Raw genomic sequence first — 25,427 nt, 5'->3', positions numbered from 1 at the left:
ATTGACATGTGCAGAATGACCTGCAGTTTGCGAGGCCATCAACAAACGCAGTCTGTCGACAAGTTCGTTGGGATCGTCCCAATACTCGTATTCGATAAGAGCCCCAGGAACGACTTGTTTTTGTAATGCACCACCGACTTTTTTCTTCGGATTCGGCCAGTATTTAGCCCAATGCACCTTGGGTTTGTTACCTTCAACGATAGGCTTGATAATATTCTGAAATTTCCCACTGTCGTCCTCAGTAGTCATACCTGCCTCTGGAATGTAATTAATGTACGGAGCATTTGAACGTAGTAAGATATCTTTGTAGTTGCGCATGTCCTGAATTGTAAATTTGCCCGGTTCGTTTTTAAATAGTAAATCATATAAACCAACGGTTCCCGTATATTTGAAGTTTCCAACGTGAATATCCTGATCCTCAAAGTGAACAGGACTGACTCCAATGTAGAAACCTTCGGGAGTTTCGCGAACACCGTATAAACGATCATAATCATCTTTTAAATCAGTTGTTAAACCAACAATATACGTTCTGGGCAAAGGATGAAACTGACTCAAAGCGGCTTGTACCTCTGGAGACTCCAATCTTTCTTCTATTTCATCTTTAAGTCGTTCTATTCGATTATGTGCGTCCGAAATAAGAGCTCCGGTATCCTCGCTAGAATCGAGGAGTTCTTCTTCTTCGCCCGGCGGAACTTCATATACTTCTTCTTCTGCATGAGCTAATGGACCAAGAGGAGAAGACGTGGGAGAAGATACCAACCTTTTTTCAGGAGTCGATGTAGCAAATTTTCGTCGTTGTTCTTTTAATGGAACTTTCGGTTTTCGAATAAAATATTCGGTCTCGGTTTTAGCTGGTACGTCAGAAATATCCGGCGAGTAGCGTTGTATCTTAGATATCAATTTTTCTTCTTTTGGAGATAAACTTCGTTTTGGAATGGATAGTAAAGGCGCAGTGTCAAGTTTTGCGACAATATCCTGTAAGGGTCTTGCGATGGGTGCATATGCGGTTTCCGACCGAATCCTTGACTCCTCTAAGTCTTCTTTTAAAGATCGAATTTTGTCTCTCACGACTTCTCGTGCCGCGATAAGTTCTGCAGCTATCGTCTTGTTCATTGTATGATGTATGTGAAGTTACTACGAACTGTACAGCTGAAGTCGTTAGTTTTAAACTTCAATGAATTTATCAAAACCCTTACGGTAACGTCCCTTAGATACACTACAATCTAAATCAATAACTAGGATGCCGTGTCTATTCTCCCAACAAGCATCGCTAATTTCCTTTAGCCGATGAAACTCCATATCGCTCATTATGTGATCTTCAAATACGTGTTTTAAATTTGTTAAGTCTTGTTTAAATAACACCAAAAAGTTACAATTATCGCGAACTAATTGTTTTGGAATTGCACTATAACTTTGACAAATTAGAAAACAATCAATGTTTTTATGTCGACCATACGAAAAAAATTCCTTAATGACATTTTGACCTGTACAGGAAACATCGTCAAATACGACTACCGAATATTCTTTCGCATCTTCCGGTCGAATGAACTCGTCTATATTAGAAAATTCATAGTAACCGCAATCTTTTATAGGTTCAATTAAACGTCTTAAAAAATCGTACTTATTTTGGTATAACGAATTAGAGCATAAGTACAAGTTTAGGAAGCGCAACCCATTACGTGCAACTAAAAGCGATAACATAGCATTTGTTTTTCCGACACCTGAGGGTCCTACAATTAAACCTCGCTTACATTTTCCACCAAATAAATTGCTGTGTCTTGTAAAGTGTTCTTCGACCGAACCATTACTAAAATTTACTATAGGCAGTGTTAGAAGTTGCGGTAAACATTTTAATTTCTCGTCGATCATGATTCTCGTACTAAATGAATTGGATAAGACTGAATGAAAATATAGCAAAAGAAACTATATATACATATATTTAAGAAGAATAATAATAATAATAATAATAATAATAATAATAATAAGTATAATACCTTAACCATTTAACCTAACATAACCTAACCTAACCTAACCTAAGGAAGAGGAGGAAAAATGGTTACCACTCCTCCTCCTCTTCCTGCTCATCCCGCACTTCATACGGGGGCGGAGGCGCTGCAGGTGTCGGTGTCGGAGGTTCTATCCCAGTCGAACAATGGTGTATGTGCATGTTTTGAACATGCACCTGCCCTCTCACCACTGCCGACTCTGAGACAATACTGTTTACCTAAGAAGATTATGAAATTAAAAACGTGCAAAAAAGATTATAGATATAGCCTACCAGCTGAAACAGGGTATCTACTTTGACCTCCAATGACGCAACTCTTCGCTCCAACGTGAGCACCCTCCCGAAGTTGTTGCTACCGGACATCTTTTTAGCTAGGAAGGGAAGTTATTAGTATGTAAAGAAGACAAAATGAATTCTGCTTTTTTCATTTCAACGGTTAATGTTGCAACGGTGATGTCGAGTGACGTTGTTAAAGAGTGGTTAGAACTCGACGCCAGCCCTTCCCTAAACTGTGCAAGTTCTCTCAAAGAGGTCTGCAATTGAAGTACCTTTGCATGAAGGTCTTTATAAAAATTTTGATACAAAATATTAATTTCGGTCAAAATCTCCTCTTTGGTTGTTTCTACTGCTGCACACATTGCATTTGAAAAAAGGCTGGCAGGTACATCGGAAATGACTGAAGTAGCGGGAATTGTGTCCACCCTTAAGATTTGTACTTTCGGGCTTAATGAGGGAATTTCTATGGTAGGAATGTTTATGTTAGTAGGGGGAGTGGGAATCGACGAAGCTTTAGAAGAAGAAGCCTTAGAAGAAGAAGCCTTAGAAACAAAAGCTGCATTAATAGCTTTAAGGTATGTCCGGTTTTCGGTGCAGTGTTGGGATACCGCCATTAAAGAAAGAGAGTCGTTGGACTCATCGCCGCTAGCCATTTCCGAGTGTGTCACTTCAACCTTTGACAGAGTCGCAGGTTCAACTGACACACGCTTGTGTTTGGTACTTCGCGAACGAGCACGGGTCTCCCGTCGAAGCTCTCTATACTTATCTGGCGGTAATCACACACCTGCACCCTTCTTCCGGTGTTCACGGTTCCCCGACTTTCGACGAAGTGAAAGTGAAAGGTGTTTCACATTCTTATCGTCGACTTTCGAGGAACCTGCGATGTTTGGAAGCGCCGTAGCTTGCTGCACATTAGATTCAACGTTTGGATCCATCGGCTGCTCATTAGGCTGCACGTTTGGATCCAGAGCCTTCTCAACAGTCGACATGTTCAACAGGTTTATGTCAAAACTGTTTAACAGAAAGGATTCCTGGCTGGCGAAACCCGGAGCAGTTAAATCAATTTGACTAAAACCGTCTTGAGACATCTTGATAAGAAAAGAAAATTAATTAATTTTATTTTAATAAAAAAACATGTATACTTACATCGCTTGATGAAAAATACAGTTGCACGTTAAAATCTAACTGCAGAGGGTGCTTGTCAACAAAGTGCTGAATGATAGGATATGAATGATAAAACGTTCAAAAAATAAAGTTATGCTTACCAATAAAAATTAACTTGAAAAAATAGAAGGAGCTATAGGAATGAAAAACACAAGATTAAAAACAATATATGCCAAGAAAGGAGACTATACTTACCAGAAAAAAGTTGCTGAAATTACGATGTTAAAAACTGATCGGTCTAATCGAACTGATCAGCAGTAAGCTCCTGTAGGAATTGGGAAAAAAATATCAATTTAACATAACAAACAAATAAACAAGTTGTACTCACAAAAACAAAGTAGAACGAGCTGTCATGATGAAATAAAGCAAGAATATATTATATAAACATGGAAGTAGAAAAGGTTACTTACCAAATAAAACACAGCAAAAAAAGAGAAAGCTGAATGAGCAAGGATGTCTAGGAGTGGAAAAAACAATTTTAAATATTATATAAACATGCAAAACAAATATAGTTTTACTCACCAAAAAAGAGAAAGTTGTAGAAAGAGCTGTAGTGATGGAGAGAAAATGAACGTTATATAAACATGATAATAAAGAAGGTTGTACTTACCAAAAAACTGAAGAACACAAACACTTAAGTGACTTTCAAAGGCTGGGAGGTGCCTTCTTATAGTAGAGTAATGAAGGGGGGCGTGGGGTGGGGCGTGACAAGGGGGAGGAGTGGGGAATGGGCGGAGTTAGAGTGGGGGTACTTTTTTTCTGGCTCTACTTTCCTGGCAACCGGGGGGGGGGGGGGGGGGGGGGGAATTTTAGATTTCCCCCACTCCCATCCCCACTCTTCCATCTCCACTTTGGGAGGAGCCTGAGGAGGAGCATGGGAGGAGCATAGGAGGAGCTTCAATAAACAATCCTTTTCCCTTTTTCTTTTTTTTTTTTTTTTTTTTTTTTTTCCTTTTTTCTTCCTTTTTTCCCCTTTCTTTCTTCCTTTTTTTCTTCCAATTTAATACTTTTTCAATGTACAACCCAAGTCATACCAACCCAACCCAATGTATACATCCATGTATTCATTTAGATTAACTATTTTTTCTTTTAAATTAAAACAACTTTTTACACTTTTTACAATCTTTTATTATTATTATTATTAATTTACAATCTATAACTGACAATGTTTATATACTAAACCATACATAAAGAACAATCCTTTCTTGCCGATGGTGGACCATCAATATGCGTTTCCCAATGAGGCAAATTATAATGTTCAAAACAGGGCAGCTTGCTTTGTAATCGCTCATCGTTTCTATACTTCAACGGTAATTTAAACCAAACCGCCGCCAAATCTAATGGCTTTACTTTATTGATATAATAATCGATTGGTAAATAACATAATTCGTAGTTTTTAATATTCGCAAAAGATAAATCAGATTCGTATCTTTCCATAATATCCCACACTTTATTAATTATAAAAGTTGAAAGTCCCAATCTGGTAACTAACCGCCAAAGACGTTCCATCTTGAACTGCTCTACCGCTACTACCCGTCTGCCTTTCTCAATTCGTTTACATATAGTTATAGATGTCTGAATACGTATGAAAATAAATAAAAAACATTCGATAAGGAGCACATACTTGGTCTCTTTTTATGATAGGGACACATCGGCGCACCAACCTCCAATTTGCATTCATTTTCCGGCAATTCTTTTACCGGTATTGTTAAAATTCTTCTTAAAAATGTAGCTTTCTCACGTCCTTTTACGTACGCTACTTTTGTCGAACGACACAAATAATAAACGATCTCATCGAAACGAGACGCAGGAACAAACCCGTCGTTCCAATCAATACAATGATGATGACTCATTAACCAATTCGCCGTATTGCGAAATTTGGTAGATAGTGAAGAAAAGCTTCGACTAGGTTGAAACACGTAATGACTTATACAATGATTACTGTCGTAAGAAGCCAGTTCCTTTGGGATAAATTCTTCATCGTTTATCGTGAAACCTTGAATGTCCAAAATAATAAAATCCCTTTGAAAAACCATAATATCCATAATATACCACTATATGCAAACGTTTCCTTCGATGTTTAGAGATACACTAAATGACGTTGCTTCAACAGTACCACTATATTAATTGCTTAACCATTTTCGTAAGAGGCGAATACACAAATGCTCTGTCATGCAGAATTAATGCGTAAGCTGTCGTACCTTCCGGAATTGGATTTTTCGTTGAATACTCGATTTTTATTTCTACTCCGCTTTTATGTATTGCTTCCTGTTGATACGTGCAATCGATTCCAATTAACGGCGCGTAAGTTTTAAATTCTTCCGGTGAAAACAAAGGTTCGCTTTCTTGATAGTAGTATGCTTGCTGAAATCTTGAATACATATCATACAAAATCGCATAGTGATTGTTATCAAAATCCACATTCAAATTATCGTACGGAAAACGTTCTCCATTCAAGAAAACCGTTACGTTCGTTAAGTTTATATTATCAAATAATGCCATGTTTCCTTTAAATATACCCTTTCGATTTGTTTGAAATCCGATGATTATAAATCTAGGCGTTTCCAATTGTGGAGCAGTTTTGACGGCCCAAGATTGCTTCGTAGTTTGAGGTAATTGAGGGTACTCGTGTATTTCCCACGATCGAAAAGGAACGTGAATGTCTACGTTTCTTTCTGATAGTTTTGTTAATGCCAACTGTTCGCGTAATCCCACCGCCACGTGAGGAACTCTCCATATAATTTTATTAATGATCAATTTCAATTTTTCGTCGTTCGGAGCGGCTGCTGGTTGAAAGATGACGTCCGTATCATCGTGTCCGCGAATTAGCACAAGTTCCTGTCGAACGTTCATCATGATCTTTCTGAAATCTTCTGCGAATCCTAGCAACGTTTTTAGCGGAACGCTAAGACCGAAATTTCCATTTTTATCTAAAGCCTTTGAAACACCCGCTATATCATCTTTCCAAGGTTTTATGTGCCAACCGGCGTTCTCTAATTTCACCACCTCGTTCTGCGTAGATGAGAAATAACCCTTCATGCATGAGCTTATACCGACGTTCCGCACACCATCAACATGTACTCCGTTAATAAGATATCGAATATCGCTAAACATAAATGCAACGGGATTGTTAACCAATTGCCCCGTTGCGCTGGCATCTTTTGTTATACTTCCGTCCGCGGCTAACTTACGAACGCTACCCTCGACGTATAGATAACTCTCGCTCGGTAAAGTATAATTATCTATTTCCGGAATTGAAATTCTAATTTCGTCATTGTTATCGAACGTGGTCGATCCAAACGGTTGATGCGAATGGAATTCATAACTTACGATAGAGTGATCTGTTTTTATCTTATCCGTTACTTTTAAAATGTCCATTACTTTAACACTTCGTATCCTAACTGAACTAAATACCTTCGATTGACTGGTGATAATCGATGAATGGATCGTCTTCTACTGCCGCTACGTTGACTGATGACGCGCGCTTTATAGTTTTCTCCATTAAACAATTTTCTCGCTCTGTCTCTTCTTGACCACCGCGTTCTTTTGTTTTGATATAACACTGTCATAACGTTAGTCAAATTTAAATAATTCAATTTATCGATCTCAGGTGAACTCTCACTGTTATTTCTTCTTCTCTGAAGTCTACCAAGTTTCCGTCCTGATCAAGTATACGTACTGTTAAGCTACTAATCACGTTCGTTAAAACCGGTAAATAAATAGGTAGTTGTGGTGATTCGATTATTTTAAAACCTGCCGGAACGTTTGGGAAAAAATGATATAAAACGTGCACGGGAACTCCGTTATTATACGATCCCGTCACTAAATTACAATAAATTTGTAAGGCGTTCGTTTTATTTATGTTTACTACGAAATCGGATTCCACTTCCGTATCTCTAGGTAATATTTGAGGCTTGAAGCCAAGTAACGGCCCTATAGAATTATCGCATGCAAAATTAATTCGACGGGTACTTTTTATTAAAGAATGTTGTGTGTTATTATTCCCCTTAATCCTTATTACGACACTTTTAGCATGTCTTTTGTCTAGCTGTTCATTCACGAACTCGGCAATATCATCAATATCGTACGTTCCAACAGGTACTATTATATTGTTTTTAAAATGTCCTGTCTTATCTTCGTATTGGATTACGTTGTTGTTTTTATTAACGTTTGCTAAACTATTAAACGTTTCGAAATTCAAAAGAGCCAACTCGTAACTACCAAATTCGTTCAAATAGATCGGAGGATTAAAATTACAAGTCAATTCAGATGACTTTCCAGTCAACGTAAATGTATATGTCGTGTGTATTGCTTCTTTCTCCATTACTTCTGAACGTCTAAACGTCTCTAGACTCTAATAGGTTCTTTTATTACTTAGAAACTTCAGACACAACTGTCCGCAATTTTGATCTATTTCTCTTTGATATCGACAGTAATTATACTTTACTTGACCACCCCTACCGTCTGACAGCAAATATTGTTCAATTTCTAATGGCGGTCTTAAATCACCGTAACTGTCGAAATAGTATATGTCCTTGTCGTCTTTCTTATAGGCGACCCAATGAGTCCCTCGTCCTTTCAAGTTATCCAAGTTAACAATACCTCTTTCCTTCTTTTTAATCTTACTCGGGAGATTGTCTCTCATAAATATACCCCGAAAATGTGGAATTTTTAGTACTTTCGCAAACTTTTCCAACTCGACGTTAGTTAACGCACGACGAGGTATTCGAACTAGTTTTTTGAACTAGTGGTTATACCGCAACCTTTCTTATAGGGCTTATTGAAGTAACCTGTGCCGCCAACATTATTCCCCTTTCCTTCAATAAACAAACCGCAACCTTTCTTATATGGTTTTATATAAAATCCGCTACCTACGGCCTTTGCTTCCATAGCCTTGTTATGTCTTCGTTCTTCATCTAATTGCTCTCTAGCTGTTTTCGCGTTGTTTATAGTTCTTGCAATAGCGGCAGCACCACCGCCGATACTACCTAGGGCACCTAAAGCTGCGAACAGGGGAATTAAAGGTAAAAATCCTCCCGTTTTCGGAATTCGAATAACTCGACCTCTAGGTTCGGAAATTCTTTTTCTTATCTTTTTCAAAGCTCCGTACGCCGCTTTAACGTTTGTCAACAAATTCTTAGCACCTGATCTCGATATTGCGTTGCGAGCGAATCGAAGTGCATCTACAAAAGATATAGCTCCACCACGCTTTACACGCGTTCGGACTTTTTTTAAAGGTCGTCGACCCGTACGATTTCTTTTTCTACCTACGCCCATACCGACCGCTACTTTTGCTTTCATTAAGGCGGCAACTGCGGACGATGCCACTTTTTCTCCAAGAGTAGACTCTTTATTTCGTATTCGTTCTTTCGCTGCTTTATATAATGCTCTGTCTGCGTCGTGTCTAAATTTTAAATTTGAACTGACCGTATATGCTATATCGTGTTTCTTACACGCTTCGTCTAATGGATTCACGCCTCGATCTCCTCTCGATAATCTCTTTTCCAACTTGGTACCCGGTCCACAAAAATTATATCCTGGCAAATGAAGTTCTATCGGAAGTTTATCTATCAACTTGTTAAAAAATCCTCGACCAATTCGTTTGCCTGTCAAACGATAACTGTTACGATTAGGTTCTAACAAATTCATTTTATAATTTCACTCCTTCTTCCTTTTCTTCACAGTTAAAAACTAGAAATGAAGCTCTGCTGTTGTGCTTTAAGCTTTTATTCCTTTTAAATATTTTACAAAAACAGTTTTGCTCTTAATTTATACTTAAATCTATTAATATTATTATTATTATTATTCAGCTACACTTAAATCTACTAATATCCTAAAAATTAATTGTTACTCAGTTAAAAACATTTCGATTACTCTACAATGCTAAAACGTTCTTGATATATATTTAATCTATAATCTACATCTAAATATTTTTCTAATAACTTATTTACGTTTCTTATCCTAGTCTTAAATCTAATTCCGTCCAACATCTTTTCTTCCCAGTCACTTATCCTTGATTGTCTGTAAGCAAACGTCCAAGTGTGCATTCGGTACACTCTATTTTTCGATTCGCAAAACGTCACTTTTTTTTCCATTTTATTCACTTCACATCTTCATTAATGCGTGCAAATCTAAATCCAGTAATACCTTATCCATACCGTATACGAGCAGTTCTTTAGTTACGCACAAATGTTCACTTGGTGCACCGTTTGAAGCAACCAATATATTCGATTTTATATCACCTTGCATTGTTGATACCACATCGATCACGCTATCGTAATAATTTTTATATTCCATACACTTTAATACTTCTACCCTACTCGAAACTAAATCGCTAAGTTTCCACAATTCGTGTAACGAGTCGTAAGCCAGGTAAAATATTTCTGACCCCCTTTCCATTTTCAACACTTTTCGTACATTTTCTATCCATTGGCTGCTGCAGGTCACGCCGCTTACAACGAAATGTGGTGGTGCCGATAAATCACCAACAAAACTATTCATAATCAATTGTCTGCTATTAATCACATTTTTCCATTCGTCTTCGGTAAAAGTTATGCATTGTCCTTTTCCCATTAATCTTATAACCGGATCAAAATGTAGATTGGCAGACATGCCAACCGATATCCATTTCGTTCGACTTTTATTTAAATAATATGTACTCTCGGAGAATAATGGTGCTTGATTACCTTTTTGGAGATTATTTTTCACTGCCTCATTTAATACTACGTTACTTGTGAAAGGCAACTTTCCACAATTTTCTACATAATGTTGTTGATTGCTAGGAAATACGTACTCCGCTAAGTCGGAAGCCAACAAATTAATTCCATCGAATACCACATCCTTTTTTCTTTGATTATCACTTCCTAGCGACACATTTGTTGCAGTTGTCTCATTACAATTACCCTCCATTTTGATGTTTCGGGCAGGTTTTTTATTTTCACCCTTTTCAAATGAATTTACAGCAGCTCTCTTAGTTGGACATTTGGGGTTCGGTCTGGTTGCCACTAAACATCAATATTATTGTTTACATTAGTACATTATCTACTTGTATTACATTTGAATTACTTACTCGTTACGTTAAAAATCCTCTGTACTAAATGCACCAAAAATCTACACGATATTTTTAATATGTACTAAATACACAAAAACCTTACTCTGAAGCACAACACTCTGCGGTACAACTTCGACCAACGTTTGTATTTATAGCAATACATAAGGTTGCTGGTGGGGGGAGTAATATTTCACATCATTACCGAATATATCTATTATACATGTTCTAACACGTCATTATATCGTGAGACGTCAGACAAAACGCATGACAAATTTATTAAGAAGCTCTTAAAAAATATCTCGCAGGTGGATCATGACTCATCTACTAACAAGTTAGTTGACCTCCTCCTCAAACCTGTCCTCCCAAAAAATTTGCCGATTCAAGAACCTCCTCGCATATTCTTAAATACCCGTACACCTTTACATAATAAAATAAAAAATATCTCGCAGGTAAGTTATGACTCACTTATTTGTATACCTACATATCTCAAAACCGTATACCTTTGTGTATAATAATAAATTAAGAGATATATCGAAAACATTAACAGTTCATTGAGAAGCGTCGAAGGATAAACATAGTAATTGTTTTCATCTAGGTAAACAGGTTACATATAAAGATAAATTTTTAATAACATAACCTAAATAAAGATACATTTTTAATAAAGATAAATTTTTAATAATTTCGTCAAAATAACATGACCTTCTCAAGTTAATTGACCTCCTCCTCTCTTCATCGAATCTCCTCCGACCCTCAAAAGAATCGCCGATTCAAGAACCTCCTCTCCTCATCGAACCTCCTCTGACCCCCAAAAAATTTGCCGATTCAAGAACCTCCTCCTAGAACGCAGGTTCGAGGAGGAGGTTCTTGAATCGGCGAATCTATACTACTGACTCTTTGCTTTCTTCAGTGTAAAGCAAGCGGCACACTATCGCGGAACGGAATGGAATGGAACGGAACGGAAATTTTAAAAAAACGTAAAACTAAGTTAGCGTCCGCACACTAACGCGGACCGGAACAGCGCGGAATGGTGTGGAACGGAACGGAATCACCTGGATTGTTTACTGAGCAAATTTTTTCCGTGGTTTCGCAGCCCCCTCTAGTATCTACCAAAATGTTTACGATGACTAAAACCTGTCTATTCATTTTATAGTTATATTTGTAAAAGTTTTGTGTATATTGCTTGATATTACTTAGATAAAATGAATGAAGAACTTTTAATAAACTTAATCCGTGGTTATCCACATCTTTATTTGTTACGTGATAAAAATTATCACAACCAAGAAATGAAAGAAAACGTGTGGGAAAAAATTGCTAGTGAAATGAAAATACCGGGTAAGTACCTAATATTGCATTGTAACGTTATTTATTGTTATAATTTTTTATATAATATATATTATTGGAGTTGTCTTCGGCCTCTCTGAATCCGTTCATTTTGCAAAGGAACAAGTCCTTCAGGCGTACTGAAATATTCTGAGAATTTATCTCGAACATTTATTGCATCACGAGTACAATTGCCTCCCATATTTCTAATACGGTCTAAACCTTGTGGCACTTCTGTTTGCTGTAATTCATCAGGTTGCCAAGAACATTTATCATTTCTTAAAAAGTTGTGCAAGCAAGTAGCTGCCATAATTATTTTGTCGAGATGTTCAGGAATAACGTTTAATTTTTTGAAAAATATCCTACATTTTTTTACAAAATAGACCAAAGGCATTTTCGCTACATCGTCTAGCTCTGCTATGTCGGTAATTGTAAATTTTTTTGTTGCTATTATCTCGAAGTTGTATTCCAGGATATGGACGCATGAGATTTGTAGTTATAGGAAAAGCTTTATCCCCTACAATTACACGAGGCATTAAAGTATCACTTCCAGGCAACTTTTTTGGTCCAGGTATATTCAATGTACCACCATTGCTCTTCCTAGTGCTGAATTTTTGAAAATTCTTCCATCGCTGTTCTTACCATAAGCCCCAACATTGATGGTAATTGTAGTTACAAGTTAATTGTAAATGAATTAATTTGTTCTACACAAAAAATGAGAACGCCAGTTTTTTATGGTTTTAATTTGAATTGTTTATTTATTTTATTTTATTTGTTTTTTTGTAGTTATGGTTTTTTTATTTTTTATTAAACGTATCACTACGATATTATAATATATTACACTTAATGAATGTGGCGGTTGCCACAGTAATAAATCTTAAATCAGCATCGACTAGCGCCATCAGGACAACACTGAATTCTTTTTTATAATTAAAATAAGTTGACCCACTGTTAGCTGGTTTTTCTGTCACAACATGCTTCCCATCTAAAGTACCTGATACAGTTTGATTAAAAATCTATATATAGATAGATATATAGATTTATATGCGATATTTTTGGTCACTAAAATTTGAAAGCATGGGTTTTTTAAAAAAATTATTTGACATTGCCCTAACTTTAAAAATCTCTTGGCATCAATTCCTACAATCTCTACAGAGTATTCAAACCCAATCTTATTCAAGTTCAGCAGTATGTGATGAAGCCATTATATTTAATTCAGCAAGTTACCCCAAACATGTTTCTTTCATTGAAAAGCCGTATTATGTAAGCTACAGTGTAGAATTTAGAGGTAGTAAATATTCTAAAGGTATCAAGTATTGTATCTATCGTATCAAATTTGTTCTATACACTTTGTGCTTATTAATAAAAAAATTTCAGATATTAACTTTGTCAGAACGACGTTTAAGGTTTTCTATAATTACACCGCAGGGTTACTAGAAGAACTAAGTACAGATTCAAATCACTGTATTTGTATTAGTTACAGCAATTTGATCAACCACTATATCATTGTATTTCAGAAAATTCTAACCTATATTATTTCAAATCAGCCTCATTTGAATGTTTTTAAATTTACATTTTTAAAACCCCCACAAGTCCGTATTTTGAAAAAATTATGATGCTTGAATAATATAATTTATTAATTTATGGTAGTAGTACTAAAACAGTTATTTGTGTACTAAGGGTGTGATGTTTGTCTTTAACGTGTCGAGAGATAAACGCAGTCGATGCATTGCAATCGCGAATATTGATGTCTTGTATTTTTGTTTTCCATTTTTTATTTCTTCTCAGAAATAAATAGGATTGGAGGACTTATGAAGTGTCTGAAATAATCGATTCAATTACTTTATAATTACAATAAATACACAGGAAAAAGTATAGAGTAAAAATCAACTCTAAAACATGGTTCAGATCGGTCCAATATATTTCGAGTTATTTTTTTGCACTATATAGTGTAGGTGAATAGATTAAAATTTCACACTAAATGGTGAGAAGATGGTGTTTATTAAATAGTCTATAATCGTTACTCTATAACAGTGTATTATATGTAATCTAATTAGATGTTGTCGTGACTCTAATTAGATACATTTCTAATCTAATCAGTGTAAAATTAGCACTGTAAATTATTAAAGATTCGTTCTAATTTTACTCTATTAAGTGACAAAATATCACTAAATAGTATGTATCTTTCACTTATTAGTGTTAATTTTTAATAGGAAGTATAGAATATTTTTAGGAAGGTTTTAGGTTTGTAATAAAAATCAAGATTATAAAATATTTGTTTTTATTTTTACTTGTAATTTATTGTTACATCTTAAATTTAAAAAAATTAAATTCTTTTTATATAACCATACTTAATCCATTTTAAAGTTTCCACCGAGTCACCATGAAAACTGCATCTAATGAGTCTTCTATAAGTTTTCTGTATGTATAGTTGTACATACTTACCAATCTTCGCAAGGAACTCGTGCGTAAAATCTTCCGGAAGTTCCACTAATTTCACAACACGATTGTTTGGCAAACATAATTAAAATAAAAATAATCGTTCTTTCTCTTTATATCGCGTAAATCAGGTCTCGAGACGCTGTCGAGTTCCGACTCGTTCAGTAGATGACCGTTAAATTTTAGCTGTATCACATCACATGTTGATCACGTGGTACCGACGAGTAATACCGAGCAAAATAGTGCGATACCTACGAAGTACCTGAAGGAAAACTACAGTTTACACGTCTTGTGTAAAATTGAATGTTTTATATATTACATAACTTCACTAACATGAGTAAATAAGAACTCTCCTTTAGAGAACTGTAAAAACTGCTCTATTAAGTGAATAATACATGAACTCTATATTAATATTAAATATAGTGTACATTAGAGTTGTTTTTATCATGTGGTATTACAATTTTTACTCTAATTCTTTTTACCAACTACTCTAAAATTTTTACACGACACGATTTTTTCCTGTGTAATGGGAGTTAATTTTTATAGCTGATTGTCTGACGGATCAAACTATGGCGTCTCATTTATTCAAAGTATGGGACTTTCGAAGAGAAAACCGCGTGATAGTACTTATTAAAGATGAACATGACGTCTATACACAACTTACCTTAAAAGGTATTATAATATTTTTCATTTTAAGGTGACCGGATTTTGTTACTGTGTACTCATTGTCAGTTATTTTGTATAACTGTATATCATATTCTCCACAATCACCACTTGCAAAATTTGCTATAGTGTGCGTCAGCGCAGCAAAATTTGCTGCGCTGATACACTGATACTGGCGCACCTAAATGAGTTAGCGCAATGTATCAACTAAATTGCGCCATAACACAGTTGCTGATGCAACACATTTATCGCTCGCCGCTCAACTACGCCGGCGTCGTCTGGTGTCTCGTTGTGCACGGCACCGGTACGACCGTACAGCGCATATATTGCGCTATACAGTGTTATTGCAAGCGTTGCAAGCCAACATGGAGCGCAGCTCTGAGTTTATGCGGAATATAGTAGTGAAATTAGCGTCCATTTCTTTAGTATTATCGCAATATATCTAAAGCAAGTAATTAAAGTTACCATGTTTTGTTATATATTGAAAAATTAAATGTTTTATATTAAATACTTACATATTAAATATTTTTTACAAAAATCATGTCTTCAAAGCAAAAAAGCCAAATATGGCAGCATTTTAGCGAAATGAAAGACAATAAAGTGAAATGCTTAAAGTGCGGCCAACAGATGTTGGTGAAAAATAAATCAACATGTTCGTTAATTCGACACACGTCAAAAAAACATCCATTGGTGCAAATCACTCTACAGGACTCGCCAATACGACTGCAGGAAGATCTCATAGCATCAACCGAAAATCAACCAAGATTAACATCCATTACACAAAAAGAACTTACAAATGTACAGCCAGGATCATCAGGTACATCAGGACAAATTACCAATTATTTATTCAGATCCCTAACAATGAAAAAACAAAAGGAAATTAATCGTCAGCTTATAGCATCCATTTTCGATTGTAGAGGTCGATGAATTTAAAAAATTAATTTATATGTTAAATTCAAATTATAAATTACCAACTAGAAAAACGGTTTCGCAGTCGCTAATTCCCAACTTGTATCAAGAAATAGTTGATATAGTGCAAGGAAGGTTAAAGAGGGCGACTGCAATTTGTCTAACAGTAGACGGTTGGTCATCCAGGAATCAAGATAGTTTTTATAGCGTTACCGCACATTACGTCGTTAAAGAGGAGAAACGCACATATTTAGCATCAGATTTGTTGGGATGCGTGTCATTTGCGGATAAGCACACCGGAGAGAATATCGCTAATAAATTAAAAATTATATTGAATGAATGGGAGATAAGTGAGAAGATTACTGCAATCATTTCAGATAATGCATCAAATATGAAATTGGCAATACGAATTGGGGGTTGGAAGCATTGGGGTTGTTACGCGCATTCTTTAAATCTTGTCGTGCAATCTGGCTTAAAAGAAGTACGCGTAATAGTGGATAAATTAACAAAAATTGTAAGATATTTCAAGAAAAGCACTCATGCGTATAGCCAACTAAGGGAAACGCAAGAAAGAATGGAGCTTCCAGCTTTAAAATTAAAAAATGATGTACCGACTCGTTGGAATTCAACATATCGAGGGCTTCAAGTCAGAGGGGTGTATCAACCATTTTGTGCAAATTTGAGTAACTGGACATATAAACGGGTTATTATCATTCTCACGTCAGGACAGTGAGGCGTATGATTTGAGTGACCACTTTGTACGCATGTGCAAAAATCAGCTAGGCGTATAAACCAAATATCTATTAATTATTCTAGTCAGAGAGGCGTAAGTACATACGCCTCTCATTAGTTTCTAGATCTTACCGGGTCAGAGAGGCGTATTCGTGTTTATCATCATCCTAATCTCACTTTCTGTCATAAACACATGTGAATTCGTAACAGTTTAGTGTGCTTATAGTTAAGAGTCAAGTGCCAGTAGATTTTGATAATAAGCAGTAAATAAATAATCAACTATGTACTATGTTGCGATTCCCGATGAAGGTAAATCACAAATTTGCTCTGCTTTCTGGCAACTTGGCGATTTAAATAGGCAGCGCGATTTCATTGCAAGTAATGTGATCCGTCAAAAATCTGTCAGAAGTCGTACAGAGAATTCAAGAAGGCATTTTTCTGTTATGTCTTCCTTAAATTTGAAGGAAAAAAACTCAGGTCTGCAAGAACTTTTTTTTTACAAACGTTGGATATTTCCGAAAAGATGATGAGAACAGCTTTAGAAAAAGCAAGTCGCAATGTTGCTGATATTCCTTCTCCTGATAATCGTGGTAAGCACCGTCCAGGGGTTAAGCATACAGAAGAAACAATTAAATTCGCAGAGAATCACATCGATTCTTTCCCCCGTGTGCCAGCACATTGGTGTAGGAGAGATACTAAAAAAGATTATCTAGAATCAATTTTAAATAAAGAAAAAATGTATTCTCTCTACAAAAAGAAATGTACAGAAATGAACCAAAAACCTATTTCTGCAACATCGTATAGAGAACTACTACTGATAAAAAAAATATAGGATTTCACATTCCTAAAAAGATCAATGTTGGTGTCATCACTTCGAACAAATACCTGCAAATGAACGACCTGCTGAGAAATTAATCGAGTATCAGCTTCATGTTCGTAGAAAAATAGCTGCATTGGAAGAAAAGAAAAGCGATGCTTTAAAGGCAAAAGAAGACCCTAGCTATATTTCTGCCAAGTTTGATCTTGAAGCTGTCTTGTACTCACCACTATTATTTGCTAAACCATTTTTTTATGAACGGAAGTTAGTAACATTTAACTTCACGATATACGAAACAGCAAAACAGCAAGGTCATTGCTTTGTTTGGCCCGAATACGAGGGAAATAGAGGAGCCAATAAAGTAGCCACTCGAAATTTATACAGTCTCTTCCAAAAGAAACACGTCATTTAGTTCTTCATTCTGACTGTTGCCCTGGACAGAATCGGAATTCCGTAGTGGCATACATGCTCCTAGAAGCTGTAAAACACACCAGCCTCCAAATCATCGATTTGAAATTTTTAGAACCAGGGCACACTCACATGGAGTGTGATTCCATGCATGCAACTATAGAACGTGCTTCAGAGTATACTAAAATCTACTGCCCCAATGACTGGGTTAATGTCGTACGTCTGGCGAATAGAAACAAACGAAGAGTTTTTAAATTATAAAGAATTGAAGAATAAACTAATGGAAAACTTTAACAGGAGTGAGGCAGGTGGAAATGTCAACTGGAAGGTAGTTAAATGGCTGAGATTTGAAAAAGGAAGAAGCAACTACTTTCAATACAAAAATGAATATTGGGATGAATTTCAAAGTGCAAATATTACACGAAAAGGAAAAATAGCAAGAAAAATTTGTAACAGCAATGTTAATCCTCTGTATAGTTCTCGTATACCTTTAAATATGAAAAAGTTTGTGAACCTTCAAGAAATGTGCAAACAGAAGGATGCTGTAATACCCCAGCAGTATCACCACTTTTACGAGTCTCTCCCAGTAGAAAGGAGCACTGTTGAGCAAAGTGACTCTGATGATGAAATTTCCCTGCAGGCACTCAAAGAAAAACTACTGCGTCGTAAAACAAAAAGAAATTTCTAAATAATAAATTTTGCACCTACCAACTTAGAATTATTCTATTTTGTTTTTTCTCTCTTATGTTACTGTAAATGATCTCTTTAATTTCTTTGTTAGTGAAACTACTATAAACAAAGTTAATAAATATTCTTATTCAACTTACGTCTTTTTCTTTTACAGCGTTTGTGAAACATTATATCAAGACAGAAAGGAGTATGCTCAATTAGTAGAAAAATATCCATGATGTCAAAATTTTAATTAACTTGTCTTAATAATAAGCTTTCTAATTGTATATTCCCTAGTTTTTGTGAAGAACTGCAAAAAATTATAATTTTGAAGTGTTTTTTTTTGTTTCCTGTAAATTCAAGTATTGGTTGATACGCCCTTCTGACTTGAAGCCTCGATATGAAATGATGCAACGTATAATTACTGTGAGAACTGCACTAGTATCCGCTTTAGCTGTCATAAAATCTGGACGAGATGTTGATATTAATAATATAGACTTATTAAGTAATGAAGAATGGCTTATTGCTGAACAGACGGTAAACATTTTAGAAATGTTTAATGTTGTGACTGCCGCTGTTAACACAGAAAAAAAGGTTAATGCTTCATGCATAATATTATATTATAAAGAGCTATTGAAACATATAAATTCCTTTAATACGGCTGATTTAATTCCTGAAGTAAACCAAATGGCAGAAAAATTAAAATTAGAATTACATAACAGATCGACCCAAGATTTAAAAAGTTTGGCTTTATTACGCAAACAAGCTACAGTGACGCTATTGAAAAAATATATTCTGAAAATACAACCACAAATTCAACGATGAATTATATTGAAAACACGGCTCCTTATAATCACACATCAACCTTACCTGAATCTAATAAAAGTTGTTTAGATATACTATGGAAAGATTTGGATTTAGAAGTCCAAAATCATCTAACTCCACAGCTTGTGTCCTGTGGAGACATTGTTAAAAAAGAAATGGATAAATATCTAGAGGAACCCTTATTACCTAGAAAAGATATTTACGGTGTGATACAAGATCCATTAGTGTGGTGGCATCAGCGAAAGCACATTTATCCAAATTTATTTCAAATAATGAAGAAACGAATGTGCGTTATGGCAACATCCGTTCCTTGTGAAAGAATTTTCTCCAAGGCAAATTGTAAGCGAAAAACGTGAGCGTTTAACGACGAACAAAATAGCTGAAGTGGTATTTTTAAGCTACAACTTAACACGTTGAATGCCACCATATATTCGACAAATGGAGGCCCACTGGCCAATAGTTTTTTATTTTAGAACCTTATAATTATTGCTCTACAGATTCAGGAATTAACATAAATTATTATTATTATTTTTTTGTTAATATTTTAACTTTTATTTTATGGTGACACGTTGGTCTCGCGCGGCCTACAATAGACGCGCACATCTCGAGTAGCCATGTGAGTCCAATGTGTCATCACGCAATTCCTGTCTGAACTTCTAAAATCACTCATACACGTGTTTACGACGATCGAGTATTACTTTTCGCAGTCTTTGTTTGGACGTTGTGAGTGTAATTGTGAATGTGAATATGTCATACGAAAAAGAACAAGCACGTTTGAAGAAGTTATGTAAAGAGTTGCTTTCTGATGAAGAAAGTGAGGCAAATATTTTTGATGGCGACGAAATATACGAACCGGTTACAGAAAGTTCTGAATCCGAGGACGATTATCAGTCTAAATCTAAACGGCTCAAAAAAATAATTGTACGCCATCTTTGCAAAAACCAGAACCGTTTACCTTACAAGAAATTATAGAAAGCCCCAATTACATGGATGAAATAATAGAAGAAGTTATAAGAAACATGCGTTATGACGACTTGGGTGATGAAGAAAATAATAATGATATTGGAAAAGAAGCAAATAACCAGAGTAATGAGTTTGAGTGGGCTCATGCAACTGGGAAAAATTTAAAAAACCTACAGTTTTGTGTCCCAAACTCTGGTTTTAATATTGCTCTGTATGAACAATACGACAAACTGCCATATGATTTTTTCAAAGTTTTTGTAAATGACGACATCATAAGCTTGATCGTGAGTCAAAAAATCTTTTAATAAAATAACATAATAATAATATATATTTTAGGTAGAAGAAACAAACAGATACGCTGAACAGTGTAAACGAAGTAATATTCTACCAAACGCACGTATTCTGAAATGGACTCCCACAGACCCTACAGAAATAGAACATTTCATTGGTATTATTTTGTGGATGGGATTGTGTTCTTTCCCAGCACTTTCTTCATACTGGTCAACGAAACGATTGTACAAAAATGCAATCCCAAGTGTAATGTCCAGAAATCGTTTTCAATTACTTCTAAAAATGATACATTTTAGTAATAATGAGGAAATTAGTGATGATAAATTACACAAGATAACACCACTTGTGAACAAGCTTCGGACATCATTTCAGTGCCAAATGACACCCTCCGAGTACGTTTGTATAGATGAGAGTCTTGTACCTTTTAGAGGAAGACTGAAATTTCGTCAATATATATCCAATAAGCGACACAAGTTCGGAATCAAATTATTTAATCTGTGCCTAAAAGATGGGTACACATACGATTTCCAAGTATACTGCGGCAAATCGAAGGATGGTCATGTGTCAGTGCTTACAAAAGTTGTAATGGATTTGATGACAAATATTTTAGACAGCGGACGTATTTTATGCACTGACAACTATTACACATCAGTGAGTTTGGCTAATGCACTATTATATAGAAAAACACATCTTATTGGAACATTACGATCTAATAGAAAATATAACCCCAAAAGGGTTGTAGATAAAAAGTTGAAAGTTGGAGAAGTAATAGCTGAAGAATGTAAGCAAGGAATAGTAATTGAAAAATGGAGAGATAAAAGGGACGTATTAGCATTGAGCACTAGATATGGAAATGAAATGGTTACTTTAATCAAAAGAGGTAAAGAAATACAAAAGCCCAAAAATGTGGTTGAATACAATAAATATAAATCATATATTGATATATCTGATCAGTTAAAATCTTATAATACCTGCCTTCGCCGTAGTATGAAATGGTATAGAAAATTGTCGTTCGAGTTATTAACTGGAAGTGCAATAGTAAATGCCTACATTGCGTATAAAGAAATAACCAATAATAAAATATCAATAACTGCGTTCAAAGAAGAAGTCATAAACGGTCTGTTGAAAACAGCGAGACAGGAAGAAACATCTGAAAACATGACCGAAATAGAGCATAAATTAGAAGATGTTGGTCGTTCTAAAAGACGTCGGTGTGTAATATGCTACAAGAAAAGTTCAAACGAATCTGGAAGAGAACAACCATCAAGGAAAGCTCAAACCACGTTGAAATGTAGTGCTTGCGATCAATATTTTTGTTTGAACTGTTTTTTGAAGCACATACAGCTTCTAAAATTTAGTATACACACTATATTTTCTGTTTTTTTTAAGAATTATATCCATGTTTTAGAATGATATTTATGTTTTCTTATGAATTGTATCTATGTTTTAGAATGATATTTATGTTTTATTAAGAATTATATATTTTTTTGTATTATTATAAAAGGTAAAATAAATAGATACACTAGATAGATAGCCTAGTTGATCTATTTATTTTTCTATTTCTATTTGTTTTCTTCTAACTTTATTGCATTATTTACATATAACAGTTCCCTATGCCACGTGGTGACATATTGGTCTCACAATAACAGGCCAATGACATAAATCGTTTCTTCTGGCCGTCTACTCTGAAACCATATGTATTTCAATGCATTACGTTATACCACCGTGTTCTTACGCGGCCAAATGTAAAATTGTTTAATATGAGACCAGGGTGGACTCGCGCAGCCTTTACGTTCCAATACAACATGAGACCAACGCGATCTCATATGACACTCAACGTGTTAAACAGCAGGGATTAGTGTTGTTTTAATTCATATTTTTTACGTTAAGTTTTTATTTCAATAACAAAGAAGGTACCTTTATTTTTTTATATTTGAATACTAGGGTATTTTATTTTTTTATATTTTATAGTTCGTTTTTGATATAAATTATTTATTTTTACCTATGACATAGGTCTTGTATAAATAGGAACTATGTCATGTATACAAATTTCTGTGTATTATTGAATATACGTTTTCTATGTTATACATGTTGTTTAATTGAATGTATTAAAATATGATTCATTAGTTGGTGTATTAAGTTCTAGCAATTTAGGTTTTATAAGTGATTAAAGGCCGGTATTTTCACCTTCATATCTGTAAGTCTTCAATAGCTATTTGACAGATCTCCACAATTCCACAATTCAAAGTTGCAAATAGTAAGTTTAAATTGTTTTCAGCATTCATGAAGCTTGAAATTAATGGAGATACGTTGGTTTTAGAAAAAGATGGAAGTCGGGTGGACGATGATGAAATACTATTGCTCTTAAAGGACGAAATTTTTATCCTACTTGAGAAAGGTGACAAATAGAAGAATCCAAATAATGAAACAGATTCGCTACCAACCACAATAAGTCGTGGTAGTGGATTCAATAACGATGAACTTTCTGGTACTTTTCTTGAGGACAGTACTCCACTTGTACTCAGCCCTTTATCCCAATCGACGTTAAATATGGACAATATACTTACGGTTTCGCTAGATAATAACAATTATAACGATCCACAGAAAGGTTTGAATACAAAATACATTAACAATACCGCTAATTGTGCTATTACTACATTGTGGCCTGCCTCACAAGCCACTCGAAATCAAGTTAGTTAGGAAACATGGAATGCGTTAGATATTCCGTGGGATACAATGTCGACTTATGTAACAGAAATTAGAAAACGACGAAAAAGATAATATCGCTGAGAAGCACGTCGTTGAAGCAATTGTGGACGAAATGAGAATCTTGGCGACGCATATTTCCATAGGTGTTTTTAAAAATAATAGCGACTAAAGTAATCGCAAAATATCCATTTATATTTAAACATACTGATAGAAGTAATGTGAGTATAGGCACACGGGGCCATGGATTAGTTTCAAAATTAATTGATAGAAATAACTATTTAAATAGGCCACATAAAAGGTCTATTACCCCTACAACAAAGGTACCAAAATCAAAAATTAGAAAGTTAATAAATTAATTAAGTTTATTAATGTTTTAGGAAATGACGAAAATCAATATTTTGGCGTACACCTCGAAAATTAACTAATTTTACAAGAAGTCAACTTAACGGAGGCATTTATTTTAACTTTTTGTATGTTTCATGTCTTTAATCTTGAATATCCGAAGGAAACTAGTTCACTCTTAGAGTTTATTCACCGGTTTTTTTTTATATTCATCCACTAAATAATGGAACTCGTTCAAAAAAACCAATCTCAAAAAATAAAATTTTAAGTTTTCTAAACAAAATTTGTAAAAGTAATAAAGTAAAAAAAAATAAATTGGTAGCATTTTCGAAAAGTCTTCATAACTTTTTTCTTATTGATAAATCTTCCTTTCTGTGAAAACATTTCCAAAGCAACTTTTTATGTAGAATTCAATAGAATACCTTAAAGCAATATTTTAGCAGTTATTGTCATAAAAATGATTTTTTTAAATGGAACACCCTATATATTTTTGCAAATTCGACGAGAGCATAAAATTTCCTTTTCAAAAATATAGCAGACTTGATATCTCGTTTAAGTTTTTGAAATATACAACATGGAAACTTTTAATATTTTCAATTGTGTACTAGTAGGCTAGTAGGCTATAAATAATGAGACAGTAATATACAGGATGTCCCAGACCACCCGTACCAGCCGATTTATTCAGAAACGGTGAGTCCTAGAGAGTTGAAATAAAAAATTCGTCAACTAAAGCAGACACCCTCCTTCTAGATAGTGTGTTACGACCGACCAACAACAACCGGAAGTGGGTGCAATTGAGTAGTACTTTAATATTTTATATGTAAAGAGGGGTCAATTACGATATCATCGTAAAGAACTCTTCAATAGAAATCTCTTTTGCTTGAAAAAAATGTTTATATTGCTAATCGTTTTCGAAATAATCCACCCTAATTGTTGGTACTTTTTACCGGTGTTATTTAAGTTGACAAATAGATGTCGCTATTCGTCGTTTTGAAAAATCGTGTAATTTAGAAATGGCTGGTTAATAACAAGAAATTGTTTTTACTAACAAAATGAATAAAATAACAAGGAGTTTTTTTTACCACAGAAGAATATTACAAAACACTAAATAATAAAACTTAATAAATTAAAAATTATAAAAAAAAAATAAAATTATTTAATTGTTATTGACAGAACGTCAACTTTGTGAAACTAGCAGTTATCAATTCTTCGTATTTATCTTGAACAACTAATTAGAATTTTATTTAAACATCAACATGCCTTTCAACAATGAAGAAGCGTATGACATGTTGATGTTATTGGGGGAATGCAGACAAAATTTTCGGGCTGCTGAAAGATTGTATGCCGAGCGCTTTCCTTACCGACCACATCAAAGTCGTCATGTCTTCAGTCGTCTTGCTTGTAGAGTTAAGCGATTTGGGGTAGTTCGTCCTAATCACAACATCAGACACAGAATAAAAAGAACCGTGCAAGACAATCGAACAGCGGAGGTAATAGCCGGTGTTGAGTTATACCCTCATTTATCCGTCCGTGATATGGCAAGGGAATTCGATATCACCAAGAGCTCAGTCGAACGGATATTAAAAGAAAATAAATTTTACGCTTATCATGTAAATCTTTGCCAAGAATTAAGAGATCAAGATTTTAATAACCGATTACAATTTTGTAATTGGTTATTAGGCCAAACTCAATTTTTTCATCGGAATATCCTTTGGACAGATGAAGCGACATTTAAAAGTAATGGGCAGTTAAACCTGCACAATGCCCACTACTGGTCAGAAGTTAACCCCCATTGGATGGTTGAAATGAACAATCAAAATCTGTGGTCTCTAAATGTGTGGTGC

The 25,427-nt window shown here is 34.9% G+C and overlaps 1 protein-coding gene and 1 long non-coding RNA gene across 3 annotated transcripts; both read right to left on the bottom strand.

The window, feature by feature from the left end:
• Positions 1-1,986: 1,986 nt before the first annotated feature.
• On the bottom strand, positions 1,987-3,519 carry LOC139429290 (uncharacterized). Its single transcript, XR_011639969.1, has 3 exons — positions 3,428-3,519; positions 2,279-3,369; positions 1,987-2,224 (listed from the first exon to the last, which is right to left on the bottom strand). It is a non-coding gene; the product is annotated as an uncharacterized lncRNA (long non-coding RNA).
• Positions 3,520-7,485: 3,966 nt separating this feature from the next.
• On the bottom strand, positions 7,486-11,337 carry LOC139429289 (uncharacterized). Of its 2 annotated transcripts, none has more exons than XM_071194949.1 (2): positions 10,515-11,337; positions 7,486-10,449 (listed from the first exon to the last, which is right to left on the bottom strand). In XM_071194949.1, exon 2 carries the CDS (start codon positions 9,092-9,094, stop codon positions 8,177-8,179), a length of 918 nt encoding a protein of 305 aa, XP_071051050.1. In that variant the 5' UTR covers positions 9,095-10,449; positions 10,515-11,337; the 3' UTR covers positions 7,486-8,176. The 2 variants fall into 2 exon arrangements, with proteins under 2 accessions (XP_071051050.1, XP_071051051.1); XM_071194950.1 differs by having other exon boundaries at positions 9,141-10,449; positions 10,515-11,324.
• Between the last annotated feature and the right edge of the window lie 14,090 nt (positions 11,338-25,427).

Source organism: Onthophagus taurus, chromosome 3, assembly GCF_036711975.1.
Source record: "Onthophagus taurus isolate NC chromosome 3, IU_Otau_3.0, whole genome shotgun sequence".
Lineage (NCBI taxonomy): Eukaryota > Metazoa > Arthropoda > Insecta > Coleoptera > Scarabaeidae > Onthophagus > Onthophagus taurus.
Note: the sequence above shows the minus strand (reverse complement) of the source record. Positions and strands in the feature narration are given on the sequence as shown.